Source organism: Neolamprologus brichardi, chromosome 13 (genome assembly GCF_056152115.1).
Source record: "Neolamprologus brichardi isolate AB-2024 chromosome 13, ASM5615211v1, whole genome shotgun sequence".
Lineage (NCBI taxonomy): Eukaryota > Metazoa > Chordata > Actinopteri > Cichliformes > Cichlidae > Neolamprologus > Neolamprologus brichardi.
Genome location: NC_142116.1, coordinates 9,388,702 through 9,406,347, shown reverse-complemented (window position 1 = coordinate 9,406,347; position 17,646 = coordinate 9,388,702). Strand labels below are relative to the sequence as shown.

The 17,646-nt window shown below is 40.2% G+C and overlaps 3 protein-coding genes across 10 annotated transcripts in view; 2 read left to right on the top strand and 1 right to left on the bottom strand.

The window, feature by feature from the left end:
• Positions 1-1,010: 1,010 nt before the first annotated feature.
• On the top strand, positions 1,011-8,769 carry slc3a1 (solute carrier family 3 member 1). The gene is made up of 10 exons (XM_006783612.3): positions 1,011-1,570; positions 2,316-2,495; positions 2,622-2,767; positions 2,910-3,035; positions 3,427-3,546; positions 5,855-5,979; positions 6,343-6,544; positions 7,098-7,280; positions 7,514-7,639; positions 7,742-8,769. The coding sequence occupies exons 1-10, from the start codon at positions 1,141-1,143 to the stop codon at positions 8,171-8,173; spliced, it is 2,070 nt and encodes a 689-aa protein (XP_006783675.2). The 5' UTR covers positions 1,011-1,140; the 3' UTR covers positions 8,174-8,769.
• Positions 4,740-17,102, bottom strand: prepl (prolyl endopeptidase like). 4 transcript variants are annotated; one of them, XM_087850092.1, is made up of 15 exons: positions 16,979-17,102; positions 14,264-14,392; positions 13,954-14,020; positions 13,607-13,787; positions 13,443-13,531; positions 13,216-13,342; positions 12,922-13,138; positions 12,265-12,456; positions 11,888-12,127; positions 11,489-11,664; positions 11,062-11,278; positions 10,746-10,895; positions 10,006-10,132; positions 8,936-9,024; positions 4,740-8,463 (listed from the first exon to the last, which is right to left on the bottom strand). In XM_087850092.1, exons 3-15 carry the CDS (start codon positions 13,967-13,969, stop codon positions 8,386-8,388), a joined length of 1,899 nt encoding a protein of 632 aa, XP_087706218.1. In that variant the 5' UTR covers positions 13,970-14,020; positions 14,264-14,392; positions 16,979-17,102; the 3' UTR covers positions 4,740-8,385. The 4 variants fall into 4 exon arrangements, with proteins under 4 accessions (XP_087706218.1, XP_087706215.1, XP_087706217.1 ...); XM_087850089.1 differs by lacking the exon at positions 16,979-17,102 and adding an exon at positions 16,337-16,713; XM_087850091.1 differs by lacking the exon at positions 16,979-17,102 and adding an exon at positions 16,337-16,713 and having other exon boundaries at positions 13,216-13,300.
• The window catches only part of camkmt (calmodulin-lysine N-methyltransferase), a 141,689-nt gene continuing 140,246 nt past the window's right edge, over positions 16,204-17,646 (top strand). For 4 of the 5 annotated variants that reach the window (XM_087850096.1, XM_087850097.1, XM_087850095.1 and 1 more), the window contains exon 1: positions 16,512-17,173. In XM_087850096.1, coding sequence (XP_087706222.1) covers positions 17,012-17,173 — 162 coding nt within the window. In that variant the 5' untranslated portion in view covers positions 16,512-17,011. Of the gene's footprint in view, positions 16,295-16,511; positions 17,174-17,646 lie in introns of those variants that run through there. The other variant, XM_087850094.1, reaches the window with a different exon arrangement.

The window sequence follows — 17,646 nt, the reverse complement described above, 5'->3', positions numbered from 1 at the left end:
GAAACAATGTGGGATCATCTTGATAAGGAACACTACAAAAGGCAGCCAACATCCAAAGAAGAAACGTTGAAACGTTATTTAAGAAGAGGCTGTGTTAAAAATAAATAAAGGTGATCACACCAAATATACACTTTAAGATTTGTTAGAACAAAGTCAGATGAGTGAAACTCCCCTTTCTGCCAGCATTAAGAAGTTTAAGTATACATTTAATCCCTGAGATAATATAAGTGCAATTTCAGCAGTACATCTTTCTACATAAATGTGTAAAAAATAAAGACAGATAAAGTTCTTTACGTCCCGTATTTATAAACAATGACGTTTTTGTTAATTGACAGCAAATTTTTCTATTTAGTTTGCAGAAATTTCTAAAGATGGTAAAAAAACCCAAACAGGAATACTGTACTTCTGTCATTAAGTAATGGATACACAATTAAAAACACTTTATTGTAGTACGAATGACTGTGACAGAAGTTATTGATCAGCAGGAAAAGCTGTAAAATTTACAAAAACACAGTTAAAGTCTAAAAATGTATGCCCTCCAACACATTTTCCAAAGGCATCCTATGGGCCGGATTGGAGACTGTGTCTGTCCAATTTTGGGCCCAGAACTTTAAGTTGGACACCCTTGATTTAGGTTGTATTTTATGTATATTTTTTCAGTTTAGGATCTGTGAGCTGTGAAAGGAAATGTTAATCAACACGTTGTGATGCGTTTTCTAAAAATTAAAGAAATGGAGTAGCTCTTGGGGTTTTGAAATATCTTCTGTATTTCAATGTTGGTGTTAAAGTTCAAATCTATTTAAAATCCCAAAATAGGAAACACATTTAGTTCAGGTGCATCTTTATCGCCTACAATATTAAAAGGCATCTTGCGCCTTGGTGCTTTTGTTTGGTTTGTAAGTTTTGAAGTAACTGATGTCTCAGTCGTAGTTAATACTGTGTACTGAAAAAAACGCTAATCTGTAACCAGTCCCATCAACTCTCCACTTTCCCACATTCCACAGGTGTGTCAGAGACAGGCTCTACTCCATGTACTATGACCCTCTGATTGTAGTCAGATATTTAATCTGCGCTCTCCGAGTCACTCATTGTTCTTGAGGCGAGCTACACAACCCGACACGGTTCGTTTTAACAAACAACATGAGTTATAGAAACGACTCCGACAGCGTGGAGCTCGGGGAGTGCACCAGAAACCCGGGTTATGAGGATGCAGACGGAGACGGGCCAGCAGCGAGGGACAACATCAGCGTCTCCGACAGCGAGGGGAAGCGGGACTCCATCGGCGTGAAGCGGCTCTCAGACGCGCGAAATGAGTACACGCAGATCAAACCGTACGCCGGGATGCCTAAGGAGGTGCTAGTGCTGTACTCCTCTAAGGCCCGGTACCGAGTTCCCCGAGAGATCCTGTTCTGGCTAACGGTGTGCTGCACCCTGGCTCTGGTGGCGGTCACCATCGCGGTGATCGCGCTTTCTCCGAAGTGCCTGAGCTGGTGGCAGGCCTCCCCGGTGTACCAGATTTACCCCCGGTCCTTCAAAGACTCCGACGGGGATGGGGTGGGAGACCTCAAAGGTAAGACACCCAAAGCACTGCTGCAAGCTCCGATAACGAATATTCGAAGATTTTCATTAAAACAGGTTTTTATGGACGACACCAATGACGCTCCGCTTCCAACAGTGGAAGGCACATACTGTTACACCTTTGAGTCACTTGGAGCGTTCCCATATTTTAATGTGCATTTCAAACTACTGTACTTTTAACACCTTTAGGCCATATTATAAATACTTCCCCATATACTCTTATAGATTTGAGTAGCCTACTATTGAAATCCTGCAAAATCGCTGTGATTTTTTTTTGCCAGATAAAGCCTCCTATGAACTCTTCAGGTTTCATTTAAAAAAAAACAAAACAATGTAGCACCCTTTCTGAGATTGTGGATTTACAAAAATTTGCCAAAGTATACACAGTGTCCTGGTAGATTTTTCACTCTGTCAACCTAACAGCTGCTCTTATCAATTTCTTATATTTGGTCACTTATACAAGATTAAATTATTAACGTTATTTAACCATTAGTAAAGTATACAAAGGGAATGGTAAAACTGCATCTCGTTGTTTTCAATGGCTCATTTATAATATTAAATATGCAGATGCTTTTTAGAGGGAAATGACAGCTGCTCTCACTATATTGCATTATTTCCTATAAAAATTTACTAATGCAATGCAGTATTATCTTTTCCTATCCATAGTCCTTCAGTTTATTAGGACTCTGAATTTCAGCACAGAGTGGTTAGTAGATCCTGTATCTCCCATCTGACAGGCATCAGGGAGAAGCTGGACCACTTTGAATACCTTAACATCAAGTCAATTTGGATCAGCCCTTTCTACCGTTCTCCCATGAAAGACTTTGGGTATGATGTGGAGGACTTCCGTGATATTGATCCACTCTTTGGAACCATGAAGGACTTCGAGGACCTCCTTGGAGCAATGCACAGCAAAGGTGTGCACTTTGAATACCCTTGTTTATGTGAAAATGTGAAGCTAGAAGGTGGTTTTGGGGAGTAAGATTGTTTTTTATAGCAGGCTGCATGTTTGACACACAAATACCCGTCTCCATTTCCACCAGGTTTGAAGCTGATCATGGATTTCATTCCCAATCATACCAGTGATCTACACCGCTGGTTCAACTTGAGCCGGACTAGACATCCTCACTATGAGGATTATTACGTCTGGACTGACTGCAAACCAGACGGACCGAAGCCTAATAACTGGGTTGGTGCTTGTACTGTTATTTTCTACCTGGTCTATGATTTTGTCTTCTGCACATTTTCAAGAACCTTCACCAAGTTCATAGTACTAAAAAGGTGCAATGTACTGGAATTTAGATCAGATTTGTTTCCCATCTTGCACTCAGGTGAGTATCTTTGGGAACTCCTCATGGACATACGATGAAGTTAGAGGGCAATGCTACCTCCACCAGTTTCTCAAGGAGCAACCAGACCTGAACTTCAGAAACCCAGATGTCATCAAAGAGATGATTGTAAGATTACTGGAACATGCAGTGACACACACACAGACACACAAAAGCTCAGCTACCGACTCATTTCTTAAAATACATTCAGTGATGCATGTGCTAAAATTGTGTTTTCTTCGTCTGTTCTGTCTTTCACTGTATTATCATTTTGTCCACCTTTAACAGCAATGTGTGACACACTGATTATACATTAACTTGTACCAGTTAACCTTTGTTTTTAATTGTGGCTGCACACAGCACAAAGTACAACAGAAGCAATAATGAGCTGTACATAAACACTATTTCTACTCAACTGTCTTTGCTATAGTTGAATGATTTTATCTTTCTGCAGCCTTTTCACACATAATGTAGATGCTAGTTTAATTGCTCTATATACATTTTTCCCCCTCAATTTTAGGATATTATTCATTTCTGGCTGGAGAAGGGAGTGGATGGCTTCAGGATGGATGCAGTGAAGCACATGCTGGAGGCTCCACACATGAGGGATGAACCACAGGTTGATCCAAACAAACCACCCGTGAGTGTTAAACTACACATCTAACCTCATTGGTTTTGTTGACTTCAGCTAAAATCAATAGATGGGCACACTGAGGTCATACTGAGATAGACAGAAATAACACTCAGAAAACATATCTCCAACAACACTACACCACCACCACTAGCCTGAACCTTTGATAAAAGTCATGATAGATCCATGCTTTCATGTGAATTGTAACCTCAGTTTACAGGATTGACAACCAGTGTGGTCTTCTGCTGCTGTAGCTCATCTGCTTCATGGTTCAAGTTTTTAGGTATTCAGAGACGCTCTTATGCACACCTTATTTGTGATGATGTTTTTTTGAGTCACTGTTGTGATTCATATCCGCTCAAAGCAGTCGGGCCATTTTCCTCTGACATAAAAGCGCTAGGACTTTCAAGCATTTTTAAGTTGGGAGTTGTTATGATGCAAAATCAATTTTAAGATTATGCATTTGTTTTGGTACAATTTACCCCTAAGTCTGGGCTCATTTTGCCCAACAGCCACCACGGTGGAAAAAGGAAAACCAGAGCCACGTTTTGGCTAAAGCAATCACACGTGTTTACTCACTGGCACTTCATCAACATGTGATATAACTTTATAACCTAAGATAAATAGCCTTTGATGTGAAACTGATAGATGATATCTGTTATGCCAATAAAAACTTCGACAGGCAAAAAGCATTTTATAGTGAAAAACTTTTAAATGTGGTTCAGGGGGTTGGGAAGCTCATCTGTAACCGGAAGGTTGCCCTTTCGATCCTTCAAGCTCTCTCTGTCCTGGTCATTGTGTCCTTGGGCAAGACACTTCACTTACCGCCTACTGGTGTTGCCATATGGCGCGATATGGCAGCCTCGCTTCTGTCAGTCTGTCCCAGGGCAGCTGTGACTACAACTGTGGTTTACCTGCACCAGTGTGTGAATGTGAGAGTGAATGAATAGTGGAATTGTAAAGCGCTTTGGGTGCTGAGAAAAGCGCTATATAAATGCAATCCATTATAAATATCTACTTCATCTATAAGGTTCTTTGTTCTGCAGTAAGTTGAAAAAGGAAAATGCTCAACAAATTTGGGGTTAAATGACAAGAACTGTGCATCGTTGCTCAGATAAAGGTGGTGGATGAACTTAACAGTTCTAAGAATCCAAGCTGCAACTTAGAGTTATGCAGGCATAATTTGATTTTATTGACTTATGTAATATCTGACATGTCAGAGTCCAAAATTTAACAATCTGATCCATGAAAGCGGCTTTACTGAAGAAGCACTTTCCCTTGTTGCTAGTAGAACAAAAATAATCAAAAGCTGAGTGGGACTGTTCACACTGTTTATGATGTATCACTGATTATCTATCTCTAGCTGAAATGTCAGCTTCATAATCACGTGAACAACACACTGTTTGTGAAACTCAAAGGGTTCGTGATACATGCTGAATTAAGGTCAAAGAGGCTGAAGATATTTCTCACAGAGGAAAGATTAGAAGCAAAGGAGCATATTTTGGTGGATTAGCAAGTCATTGGAGTTTACTTACGACTGCAGGGTAAAACCATAACACTGGGACTCTTTTACTCACTGATGACTGAGAATTTATACCCACAGATTTGCAGTTAGGTTACATTTTTACAGTCTGATCATGTTTAACCACGAGGTAATCTCTAAACAAAACAACACTAACTCTTTGCCATCTTAGAAACAGTAATGCATTTTGACAAACCACTGGAACTACAATTCTGCAATTGAGAAAGATATGTAAAAGTTTATAGGCGTGTTAAGAATTTTATCACATCCTCAGTCGTGATTCAGCTAAATATGAATCAGAAACCATCTGTCTCTACATTATTGCTTTAGTGGTTTATGCTGTGGTTGCTGTTGGCTGAATGGTTCACTTGCCTGTTATTAGGCCAGCTTAATGGCTTGAGATTATCTTTCACAAAAAGACATGCACATTAGGTGTAATTTTAGAACTGTGACATCACTGTCTCTGTGCAGGTCTATGGCTCATTCCCTTAAATCTGTAAACCCAATGCTTTACACTCTGGTAACACCAATAGTTGTCCAGTGAGTCAGATTTCCTCAGCGCCTCCATAATTAGAACTTAACAAGATGTTTTTTCTTCCTTTGCCTTTCTCGCCCATTTTATTTGGACAGTTACAAAAATAACAAATCTGAAGAATTAGCAGAAACTTTCTTAATCCACAGTTTCTCACTCAGCAAAGAAAATACAAACTCTAACTCCAGCACACAGCCTGAAAGCAGCTAAGCTATACTAAAATTGCATAATCACTACATAACCTTATACATATTTCTACCCAGGAGTTGGTAACTACAGAGTGGGATCTTCACAGTGACTACACCACCAGTCAGGTGGGCTTGCACGACATACTGAGGGAGTTTAGAGCACAGATGGACATCTACAGTCAAGAGCCTGGCAGATACAGGTAGGAAAGTGATTAAGTGCATTCAATATTACTATGGCAGAAAAGATAAACTTGTAATGCACTCGCCTACTTAATTATTACTACCTGTAATTATCATGTCACAATCATCCTTAATTTTAAAGACCTTTTGCTTATACAATGCACTAATGTTCAAACCAAACGATTTCATTAAATATGCTAATAAAAGCAACTTGAAATCTAGAATAAGGAATTAAGCCCAGATTTTTACAATTATTTCAAATAAGGACACACTGGTATTTTAGAGTAAGATAAACAAAATCATCTAATAGACAATATCCTGACACAAGTCATCGTGGTTTCTGTGTCATATCACATGCTAAATAAATTCCTCCCGTGCTGCAGATTCATGGTAATAGAGTCATACGATTATGAAGAGGTGTACAAGACCATGATGTACTATGGCACCAGGCAGGAAAAGGAAGGTGACTTCCCCTTTAACTTTTACCTGCTGGATCTACCCCAAAACACCAGTGGAGTATGGGCTAAGCATCTGGTCCACCTCTGGATGGGCAACATGCCCAAAGGAAAATGGCCCAACTGGGTGGTGAGTTCTTAAACTCTATATATTTATTTCCTCGCTTTTTACAATTGTAAAAACCACAGGATCAGTAGCGTCATGTCCGGCATACTGTGGCACATAACATGCCGAAATCATCAGATTAAGGAATGTGTCGGCAGCATTCATAAGAATGAACTGTCGAGTCATCCTTTGTAGACTGCCTGCCTGAGATCATGCTTCTCACACTTGTGTTGTCATATCTTTCAAACCACAGGTCGGTTTATGTATTTGTTAATCATCAACCCCTGTGCAGTGATAGTTTGACAAACACTAGGCAATGAAATTAAATTTGTCAATACAAAAACACTCCTGTAAAGCTAAATAATTAGTAGCTGAGTAAAAGTAAATTAAGCATGTTTATTTTCTGTAATTATTATTGATTAGGCTCAAAAGAATAGCCTTTTTACTTTATGTGCATCTTCAGACTTTAGCACCTAACACATATTAAGAAAACAAATATGTTTCAGCCCACCTCCTTACTTCCTAATTTCTTAATCAACCCTTTGTCTTGTTTTTGTCTTACCTACACTGTTATCAGGTTGGAAACCATGACAGGACTCGGATTTCTTCCAGTGCTGGTCAACTCTATGTTCGTGCCATCAACATGCTGCTGCTGACCCTTCCGGGCACAGCCACCACCTACTACGGCGAGGAGATCGGCATGGAGAACATTAACGTGACAGCAAGTCAGATACAAGACCCAGCCGGCAAATACAATACAGTCAGTACTGTGCACACACTGAAGAAACCTTTAAACCCTCACTGTCACACATCTCTGTGAGAGGTCCTTAAAAATAACCAGTTTAATGCCATTTTATTAATAACAATAAATAAACATAACAACATAAATGTCTTTACTTTAAAGGACATTTTTGCAGTCTTGTTGTATCTAATACACTGGCGACTGTATACATGAGCAAATATACCAAAATGATTCCTCTGCTTTCACTGCAGAGTGCCAGTCGAGACCCTCAGCGTTCTCCATTGCAGTGGAATGCTGACATGAACGCAGGTTTTAATGAGAAAACAAATCTCACCTGGTTGCCACTACACCCCGATTATAAAACGGTCAACGTGGAGGTATAGATCTGTTTTTCTAATGTTCAACTTTGAAGAAAGATCATTTTCTTATGTGTATCTTTCTATGGTTCATCTGTCCTCCTCCCATTCCTTTATTCCCAGGCCCAGATGAAAGATGATGGTTCTGTTCTGGCTCAGTACCGCTTCCTGAACACCCTGCGTCAATCAGAGCTCCCCCTTAACCGTGGATGGTTCTGCTACGTCCACGCTGATGCCAATGTCTTCTCTTACATCAGAGAGCTTGATGGACTTAAGCGAGCTTTCCTCATAGTGGTTAACTTTGGTAAAGAATCAGCTGTCACAGATCTCTCCTCTGTTCGTGAGCTGCCAGACAAGTTAAAGGTGCTGATAAGCACCAACATGGCCAATGATGGCAAAGTGTTTCTGAAGTCTCGCATCCAGACAGAAGTAGGAGAGGGTTTGGTGATTCAGTACTCCACCAACACTCGGTTTAATCCCAACCATCCTAAAGAGTGCTACATCTCTGAGAAGGCTTGCTATTTGGAGACCATGGGCATACTTTATAAATGCTAGTAAAAATGGAGATGAGTATCCAATAACTGCTGTATTACAGAAACAATCAAAGCATTAAGATCTTTCTCTGGTGTTTCCTCTACACGGTAGTGATTTCTTATCTTTGAAAGTGTAATTGCTGTTATTATTATTAGATTTGGGCACCAGTTTGTCTAGTTGCTGTGATGGAAGATGCTCTGTTTTTCATGCCCGACTGCTTCTTCATAGCCTCGCTATCTTCTCCGCTTGCGTGGAGGCCGAGGAGGGTCCAGGCCTAGCTCCATGTACAGAAATGCAAGCTTGAGGGCTTCCTTTGTTATGGAATAAAAAACAAACAAACAGTATGTATCTTTCATTACCCATCCAAGTGCTAAAACTCAAACTTTTACATTCATAAGGCAAATTATAGATTATATATTAAGAAGGCTTTCTCAGATTTGGCTGTTTATCACACACGTACATGACGTCATGGTGCATTTGTAATAAACAAAATCACATCTACAGGTAAAAGGATTTAATTGACTTTGTACCTTAATTTTAAAGCTGTGAGACAGATAGTATATTGCAATCAAGCGCTTGCTCTGTGCTTACTAATATTTCATGTCTCAGTGTTGGTGTGCATTCTGATGGGACATTAAGAACTCATAATTTTCAGCAAGTAAAAATGTCTCATACCAGAAAATATTTGTGTCCAATTTTCAGATCAATTTGTCCTTAAAAAGACTGCAAAATAAAAACATCGATCTTTTCAAGAAGGTTTTAGCTTCAGGAAAATTAATTTACCTCCTCCAGCATTAGCTCAAAGTCTTCTGTTCCAAGGTGATTTGCTCCAGGTTGGATATTCAGAGCTATGTTTGGTGCTGGTTTACACTCTAAAATTAAACATACACAAAGAGATTCAAGAGCCAAGTACGGGCAGAAGACAATACTTAAAATTAACATTTTCTTTAAAATGTTCTTTTCTCTGCTCCCCGTCTCTGCCCATTTCCCCCCCAAATCATCTTTTTCAGTCTTCTGTCTTTGCTTTCACTCATTTATCCTCCCATCTGATATCCCCCTGCCTCCCCTCCCTGTCTCTGTGGTATGGACTGTTTCACAAGTGCGGTCTTGACCTTGACAGCTCCCAGTCTGTGGCGTCTAATCTCTTGCTCTGATACACTATCTCTTTACCATGCTAATGGGCCTGCCCACCCGCCTGGATGTGTCTATGCCATCAGCACTTTATCAAAGACTCCGGAGAACAGAGAGAGACAGATTAGGGAGACATATACACACACACACACAGACACTTAAGCTGCCTGGTGTATGTGTGAACAACAGAAAAGTGAGCGAGAGTAACGGAGAGAGATAATGTGTGCATTTGAAACAGGAGCAGAGGAGGCAGTGCGAGAGAGAGGGGTGTAAATAAGGAGTACCACCAACGTGGTGAAGGGAGATTATAAGTGAGAGGGAGAAAGAGCCTGTCAGGGGGAAATTAGAGCAATTAGCTGACGCACACATACGCACACTCACAGACACACACACACACAAAACGCATGTATACACAGAGGCAAGCTTTACTACAAGGTGACCTATGCAACATTTTGGTCATCAACTTAAATGCTGTTAGCACTTCCCCTGACAGATAGCCATGCATCTGCTACTGCTACCTCTCCCAACATGCACACTGAAACTGCTATTGGGGGATGACCCTATGCTATTAAAACCTCTGATCATGCAGAAATTACTCCTAAAAGGACGAGGACAATGTATGCTGAGATGCACACAAAGACAAATGCACACCCCCATAGAATGAGGTACTCAAACACACAATAATATGCATGGCTGCAGACTTGGAGAAATGACTTGAGTACCCGACTTTGGCTTCATGCTGGAGTGTGTATGAATGGCTTTCTTTAGTTGTTCAGTGTATTTAAGAACGCCTGCCAGAGGAACCATGTTGTCACCACTGTAGGCTGTCAGCAGCATCGATGGGTAATGCTGTATCACACAAACACAGTCACACACACGCATTTTAAATTACATACTGTAGTTTACATTATGATGTTTACCAAAGGTATTAATTATCAGTGGCCCTCAATGTGTCCCTACAGTTTTTCATGGAATTAAACCAAACATCCTATAATAGATGTCATTAGTTGTTTTCAAAAACTGGCTGAAAAGCACTAATTGAACTAGAGCTGTTTTGAATAATGGCTCTGGACCAAAATGTTAGCCAGGAGAATTTAAAACTTGGTTTCAGCTTTGGCTGAAATAGATGTCAGTTACCTCGCATTAGGTACAGGACAATTTTTATTGCATTGGAAATTTGAAATCAAATACACCAACCTTGTCCACCTACAGGTAAGACTGAGTCCCAGAAAGGTTGGGACTCACCTGCAGTTTCTTACCTGCTCAAAGCATCCGTCAATGCATTTGATCGGCATTCAACTATGATTGAGGTGATTGAAACACGTATGTGCAAATGCAAACAAATGTATAAAGCAAAACATTACATCAAGTGGTAACACAAACAAAAAGACTATTTTCTGTTAAGCCAGTTAAGAAAAATACAGCTGCATTTTATTTTTATATTCTGTTTTCCTCTCCATACCTGAGGAGTGATGTTGTGAAGGGGACAGTAGGAGGTGATGATATGTCTGTGTTCTGGGTTTCCCACTGGGTCCCCCCATTCATCTCTATCCTCTAAAGTTAGAGGCAGGCTGTGATCCTCCATAGTCCCTAACACATCCAGAAACGGAGCCTGAAAACAGGAAAAGGTGTGGTTTTGGAAGTGTTTAGCTCACATTTTTACTACAAGTAACTATAGAAAGACTCAGTCAAGAATATTCATCATTTTGGTAAATTTAACAACAATGTTGTATGGTTCAGGGTTTAAGCACAAAACCTCCAACGATTTAATTTCTTACCTGCAGGGTGACAGCCCGCATCAATAGTGGGTGTCTGTTGCACAGAGCTCCCACTGGCACAGCCCCAGCACTGCAGGCTGTAAGAGCGGTGAGAGAAGGAGAGGAGACTCCTAAGGAGAAAAGGTGATGGAGACAGGCTTGGAGGTCCTCAACTCCTCTCCGCTTCCCTCCCACGCAGGCTTGTCTGTGCCAAGAAAGGCCACGCTCCCCTCCACCTCTACAGAGTGTAAAAGCAAAGAACAAGTTACTTCAACTCATGGGGAGCACAAAGTTTGAATTACATATTTCACTTGCCCCCTATGATGACAATCATTTCCCTAAAACAACGTAGGTAAAGGTTTTGGTCATATAAAGCATGTCTCTCATCAGTAAATAACTTTTTGAGCCAACAGGGTTTGGTTAGCTTCCTAGAGGAGTGACATTATACCTGACATGGCAGTAGGCCAGAGCCCAGCCCTGCTCCAGCATCACTTTTTTCTCTGGGTAGAACTCCATGTTAAGATCTCTGCCATAAGCACCATAGACATGGACCAGCAGCGGTGCCTGTCTCAAATGCTCCACAGGTACTGTATGAAACAATGTCACAGGCACAAAGGTACCGTCCTACAAAAACACACATAGATGGGCTTTCAGACTAAAGGAATTAATGGTAAATTATCTAGAAATAAGTCTATAAAATTTGTTACAATTATACGCCTCTGTGTTAGGTGATGATGTATGAAGAAGCACAAAATGCCCTTCTCTGTATGGTGATAAATGCTAAATGCTTAGAGCCCTGCTGACATTGTCTTATTATTTGCACAAATTATATTTCAAGTTTCCTCACTTGGCTGCAGGCCTCCAAGCGCGTAGTGATATAATCAGCTTGGTTCTCTGGGGAGGATCCATCTCCAGCGCCTGATAAAAGGAGCCCATTCTCAGGGTGTAGACCGTATGGAACCGGCGGATGGACTGGAGACGATATCAGGAATTCTAGCATATTTTGCTGGTCAGCCAAGCCTGGTTTCTTGGTTTTAATGGCACAAGCCCAGGATGGAAGCTTTAGCATGAGTGTAGAAATAAAAAGCTTTGAGAATATATTAATAACACTAAACCACAAACCCATAAAATTACAGAAAGTAAAGAGTAAGAACAACCAAAAGGTGGTTAAAGTCTCAAACGCTAACAAGCACATAAGTATGCAAGAAATTGTGGAATAATTACCTGTACTATGTATGCATTCTTGGGGTGGATCAGGGGGACCACAATGAGAGCTAGTTCACTAACTGGCGTTCTTGCAACCAACACACAATGGTCTCCAACCACGTCCATGTCTTTAATTGTAGTGCCAGGTTCAGGCGCAAACAAAGAGACCCAGGAATCCATTGATGGCTCTGAGACGGGAGCCTGAACCACCTGGAAATTAAATGGAAAGATGAATCTCCTTCACTGAAAATCAATGTGTTAACTGGATATTAAATGTAGAACTCTGTAAAATACCACTGGTAATTTAAAAGAGCAAGTTGTGAATAGAGACCAATTGAAACAGAACATAAGGAAAATGATAGCATGTCAAAACACAGAAACCTTTTTAAACCATTTTAACTTCTGACATTTTGTTTTCCATGTGCATTTGAAGAGAAAGTGAACAGCAGGTAAAAGCAGGTATACTGCATTCATGCCTGAGTCTGAATTATACGTGGTAAGTTCTGCTAGTCATTATGTATTTGTATATGTGTATTTTTGTCTGCATTATTCCCTATATTGTCACTATAGGACCAAACACTTATCCAGGTTTCCTTGGTAATGATGGGCAATCACTCATGTAAAATCTAAAAATACTATATATAAATATATATATATACATGGGACAGACTATACCTGATATTCTTGTCCAAGCCCTGTATTTGCCAGTATAATAAGCCGACTTCTCCAGTGCTCCACGTGGTATAGGAGATTGAGCTGGCGTGGCTGAACCACAAATGGATCTAAATTTGATGTTGCTATATCACTTAGCAGCACCTCTGAACTTGTCCTGCTGTTACAGTTGATGGTCAGGATCTGTCGGTCTCTGGTCAGGGCAACCTCCACAAACACACTGGGGAGATGTCAGCAGGTCAATTAGAGATGGTGTGGGAGTAGACGCAGCTTACATGCTGCCTCGCTTACACTTACTCAGGCTGCATTTCCTCAAAAACAGAGGTTATCCTGCTTCCACTGGAGGTGAGATCCAGACGAAACACTGCGCTGGAACGTAGACCTTCCAGAGTCGAGTAAAATAGTATCTCATCTGTGGCCCACTCTTCACACATGCACACAATAATATGCAGTATTTTAAGTTTTACATCAGTGCTCTTACCTGTAACACAACTAAAATGAATTTTTATTGTGCAAAAATTTACCAAAGCTAAAGACTTTCTCCAGGGTTAGTGTCACATGTTGGGGATCCAGAGGTAGGAATCTTCTCCTTTCAAGCCTCACGACCACACACCTGATTCATCACAAAATTAACATCCTCTTTCTAATTCAGTAAGTACAGTAGTTTAAAATGTCTTGTTTGATTTACCTCAGCTCTTCCGTGTGAGTACATTTTAGCGACGCTGCAAGATGCCTTTCCCGTGGGGATAGACGGATTCTCTGGACCGTCCACTGAAATCTTTGCTTTCTCTTATTATTTTCAAGTCCCGTCTTCTCCAACTCTCCAGAGATTTGTCTTAGATTTAACACCTGCTCTGGCTCCAGGTGACCTAAAAACAGAAGAAATAAGTTGGAAAGATTTCTAATGATGGACTGCATAAAAAGTTGCACATGCAGTAACAGGGATATAGTACAAAAAAAAAATCCCTGTTGAGAAAATAGTCTTCCGCTGCTAAACTTTAGGCTTTCAGAACTGCTAACATGTTTGCTGCTTACTCTGTTTCTTGTCCATTCTGTATATCCCATCTTCTTCAGTGAAATATAAATGGTGATGTCCAGAGACCTTTGACAAGATAAATAACAACAATAGCTGTAAGATTAACATAATTTGAGGCTACCAAATAATCCTTTTCATGATATAGAAACTCAATTGCTGTCAACATGCATCAGGGAGGCAAACAAGTCATATTTATGATCATTATATTAAACAAATTTGCAATTCTAATTGTTGTCCATCAGTCCCACTAAGATAATATTCAAAATCATTATAAAAATAGACAAATCCAAAACAAAAGGGCATCCTCACCACTGAGTAATCAGGTATATTGGAGAACCTGTGGTATGCATCCTTTAATCTCCTCCTGAAATACTTCTGTAAGTCCCTGTACCTCTCGAGTCCGGAGCTTAGATGGTCAGACGATGATAATGAAGTATCCTAAAATAAAACAGCTTCAAAAATTACTGCAATATTCCTCCACCTATTTATTGAAGTGTCACAGTCTTTTTGAGTAAGCAAAGCACTACTGTACTTATAGTGTGAGCAATAGCTAAACATACAAGCGCTATGTTCAGCAAGTCATTGTTAGATAACCTGGCTGCCTAACAATGTCTGTTTTTGTGTAATTCTAAGGATTGACGAGGAGGTGACATGAAAAGTGTTCAATGATAAAACTTAAGTTTCAGGAAACGTGACTGTTTAACTCTGAAGTGAGCAACACACCAGAAGATATGTTTTATTGCTGTAATTGTGTTGATCAAATCTATACTGATTTTTTTTTATCAATGATGGAATTTAGTAAAAAATTAGATTCTATGATGTCATTAGTTACAGTTTTCAATTGTATGCAAAAAACCTGACTTTTAAACAGATATTTAAATTTCTTTCAGTAATTTTGGTCTGCTATTTGTTACAAAACTAATTATCCTAATTTGAATAATATTAGAAAAAAAATATTATAAAGCTTAAGCTAAATTTGAGTGAATCACTGTTAAAGTATACTGCTTTTATTTGAACATGACTGGCTACATATACTTTGATAAACCACAAATTATAATGAAGTCACCACAGTGGTTTTTCATCCTTGATTACTTAATGCTTCTGTTTGAAAGAAAATATAATTCAAATTCACAAACAAATTCATTTTAGAGGTGTAATTAAAACACTTTGTGCAGAAACACTCAAAATTAAGATCTATTATGATCACATTCTTGAGTTTATAAATTCCCCAGTGTGATTGGCTGTATTGAAGCAGGTAGATGAGAGCCTGGAGAGGTGGGGGTATGCTTTGGGGAGAAGAGGTCAGCAGAAACAAGACAGAATACATGTATCTGAGTGAGAAAGAGACAGGTGTAACACTGAAGAGAAGATGAGTGAAGGTAGATGAGTTTAAACACTTGGGGTAAACCATCCAAAACGAAAAACAGTCCACACACAAAGATAGGTGAAGGAAAAAGTGAAGGTGTGGTGGAGTTGGTGGGCACGATATATCAAGGGTGATTTGTGACTGAAGGATAGCAGCAAGAGTGAAAGAGAAGGTTTAGTAGATGGTAGCAAGATCTACCTATGATGCATGGTTTGGAGAGGGTGGTACTAGCAAAAGGAAAGGAGGCAGAGCTGAAGATGATAAGATTTCCACTGGGAATGACCAGGATTAACAAGATTAGTAATGAGTACATCTGAGGAACAGCTCAGATTGAGCAGTTTGGAGACAAAGTCAAGGCTGGGATGGTTTGGACATGTGCAGAGGAGAGACAGTAAATATAGTGGTAAAAAGGATGATGAATATGGAGCTGACAGGCAAGGGGAAAAGAGACGATTCCTGGATGTAGAGAAGAAGGACATGCAGAGGGCTGGTGTGACAGGGATAGGGTGAGATGGAGGCCACTGTGGTGACACCTAAAGGGAGCAGCTGACAGTAGACAAAATAGTCCCATATGACTTTATATTTGTCTTGTCAAACCAATAGGCTAATTCCTATTTAAAACAATGATAGTGATGGCAATGTAGGAATGGCTTTTATAAAAAAATGGCTGCGTTCATAAATGATCCAATTTGAATCTAAAGTTATTTTAAAATGCTAACCATTTGGATAGAAGAGTTTTGGGCATATTTATATAGTACTCTTGTATAAACACATGCATAACAAAACACATAGGAGGCCTTTGCCAGCACAGTGAGCCAGATTCAGAGTGTCAATTTCAGCACTATGCCCTTATCTGTGTCTCCTTACAAGACTAGTTTTGTCAACCCGGCAGAAAGACACGGTTTTCAATAATGAATGAGTTAGAGTTATCAGCGAGACGGGACACCAGCGTGTAATCCTGCACCAAGCCAAAGGTAAGTAAAAACAGCATCTTTAACGTTGAATGAACTCCTTACCGACGAGCAACAACGCTGAAGGGACCAGGAGAGCCATGTTTTCCGTTTACAAGCGGTTAGCTCCCAGAATTTTACCCGAAATTGCATCGGAACACGAGCAGATAAGAAAAACAAAGGCGATATACACGCCATGACAAATGTTTAACCGTTAATGAGATCAAATGAACAGGTGACAGCGACGTTTGCGTGATTTTAATTAGCTAACGGTTACTATCAGGTACAGTTGGTCACATTTGCGACAGTTAGGGCATTTTAATTGCCGTATAATCCTCGCTGCTTTCTTCTACGCTAATTTTTCAGCTACGCACAACAGCCAGCGAGAACATTTTCAGGCACATGTACGATTTCCTAAACGAATACCCGCTTGATGACGTAGCGAGCAATGCCAGGCAAAACTAATCAAATCCGTTTGTGAGCAGCCCTCAGTTATAATTGTGAAATCGAGCGCGATCGTTTAACATGCCTGGACTTGCAAAAGTGTACGGAAGTAGCATGCATCCTTTGTGGGTGTAACAGGTGATGACAGTGAAGCGGTGTATGTGATCATTTCTGCATCGCTATAGAAAAAAAGCCTTATTTTTTGTATTACCGCACCGCTGTAACTGTGACAGCTGCATAAACAGGATTTAAACAAGTACTTACGGATTTATCTCCTACCAGAAGTACGAAGATAAAATGGACAGGGACTCTTCTGGTGCTGCAGAAAGGACCGAGCCGGCGTCACCTTTGGGGAAAAATATTCACGAAGACACTCTCGCTGCTGATTCCCGCGCCTCCCGGCCAGGGACCTGTACAAATACTGATGTCGCACGAGCCAGGTGGACCCTGCTGAGACAGGTATGCAAGCACAGAACTCTCATGGTTGCACTGCTGTCCCTGAAGGAAGAACAAGGATGATGGGAACCCAGAGTTCCCTGCCACGCTTCCCAAAAACTCTATTGTTTACTTAACTTTTAAAAGGATCATGAACTGCACTGTATTAACTTTCTTGCCCCAAAAGAAGGGAGCAGTTTCTGTACAATCTGATAATCCAGCACTTAATAATAAGTATAATAATAAGTATAATAATATACTTATTACAGTACAGCAGTCTTTTTTCTGCTGATCTGCTTTAACATACAGTATTGCCTGAATTATTGTATAACACATCAGCTTCACAGCTTTGCTGGTAACAGTAGCTTTGTTAACACTTGAAAGCCATATTTTCCCCTCCCCACAACTTCTGAAAACCTTGCACGCACTAGAGCAGTAACTGTTCCCTTACATGGACATCATGCAGCCTTTACATTTGGCTGACAAAAATATCTCCC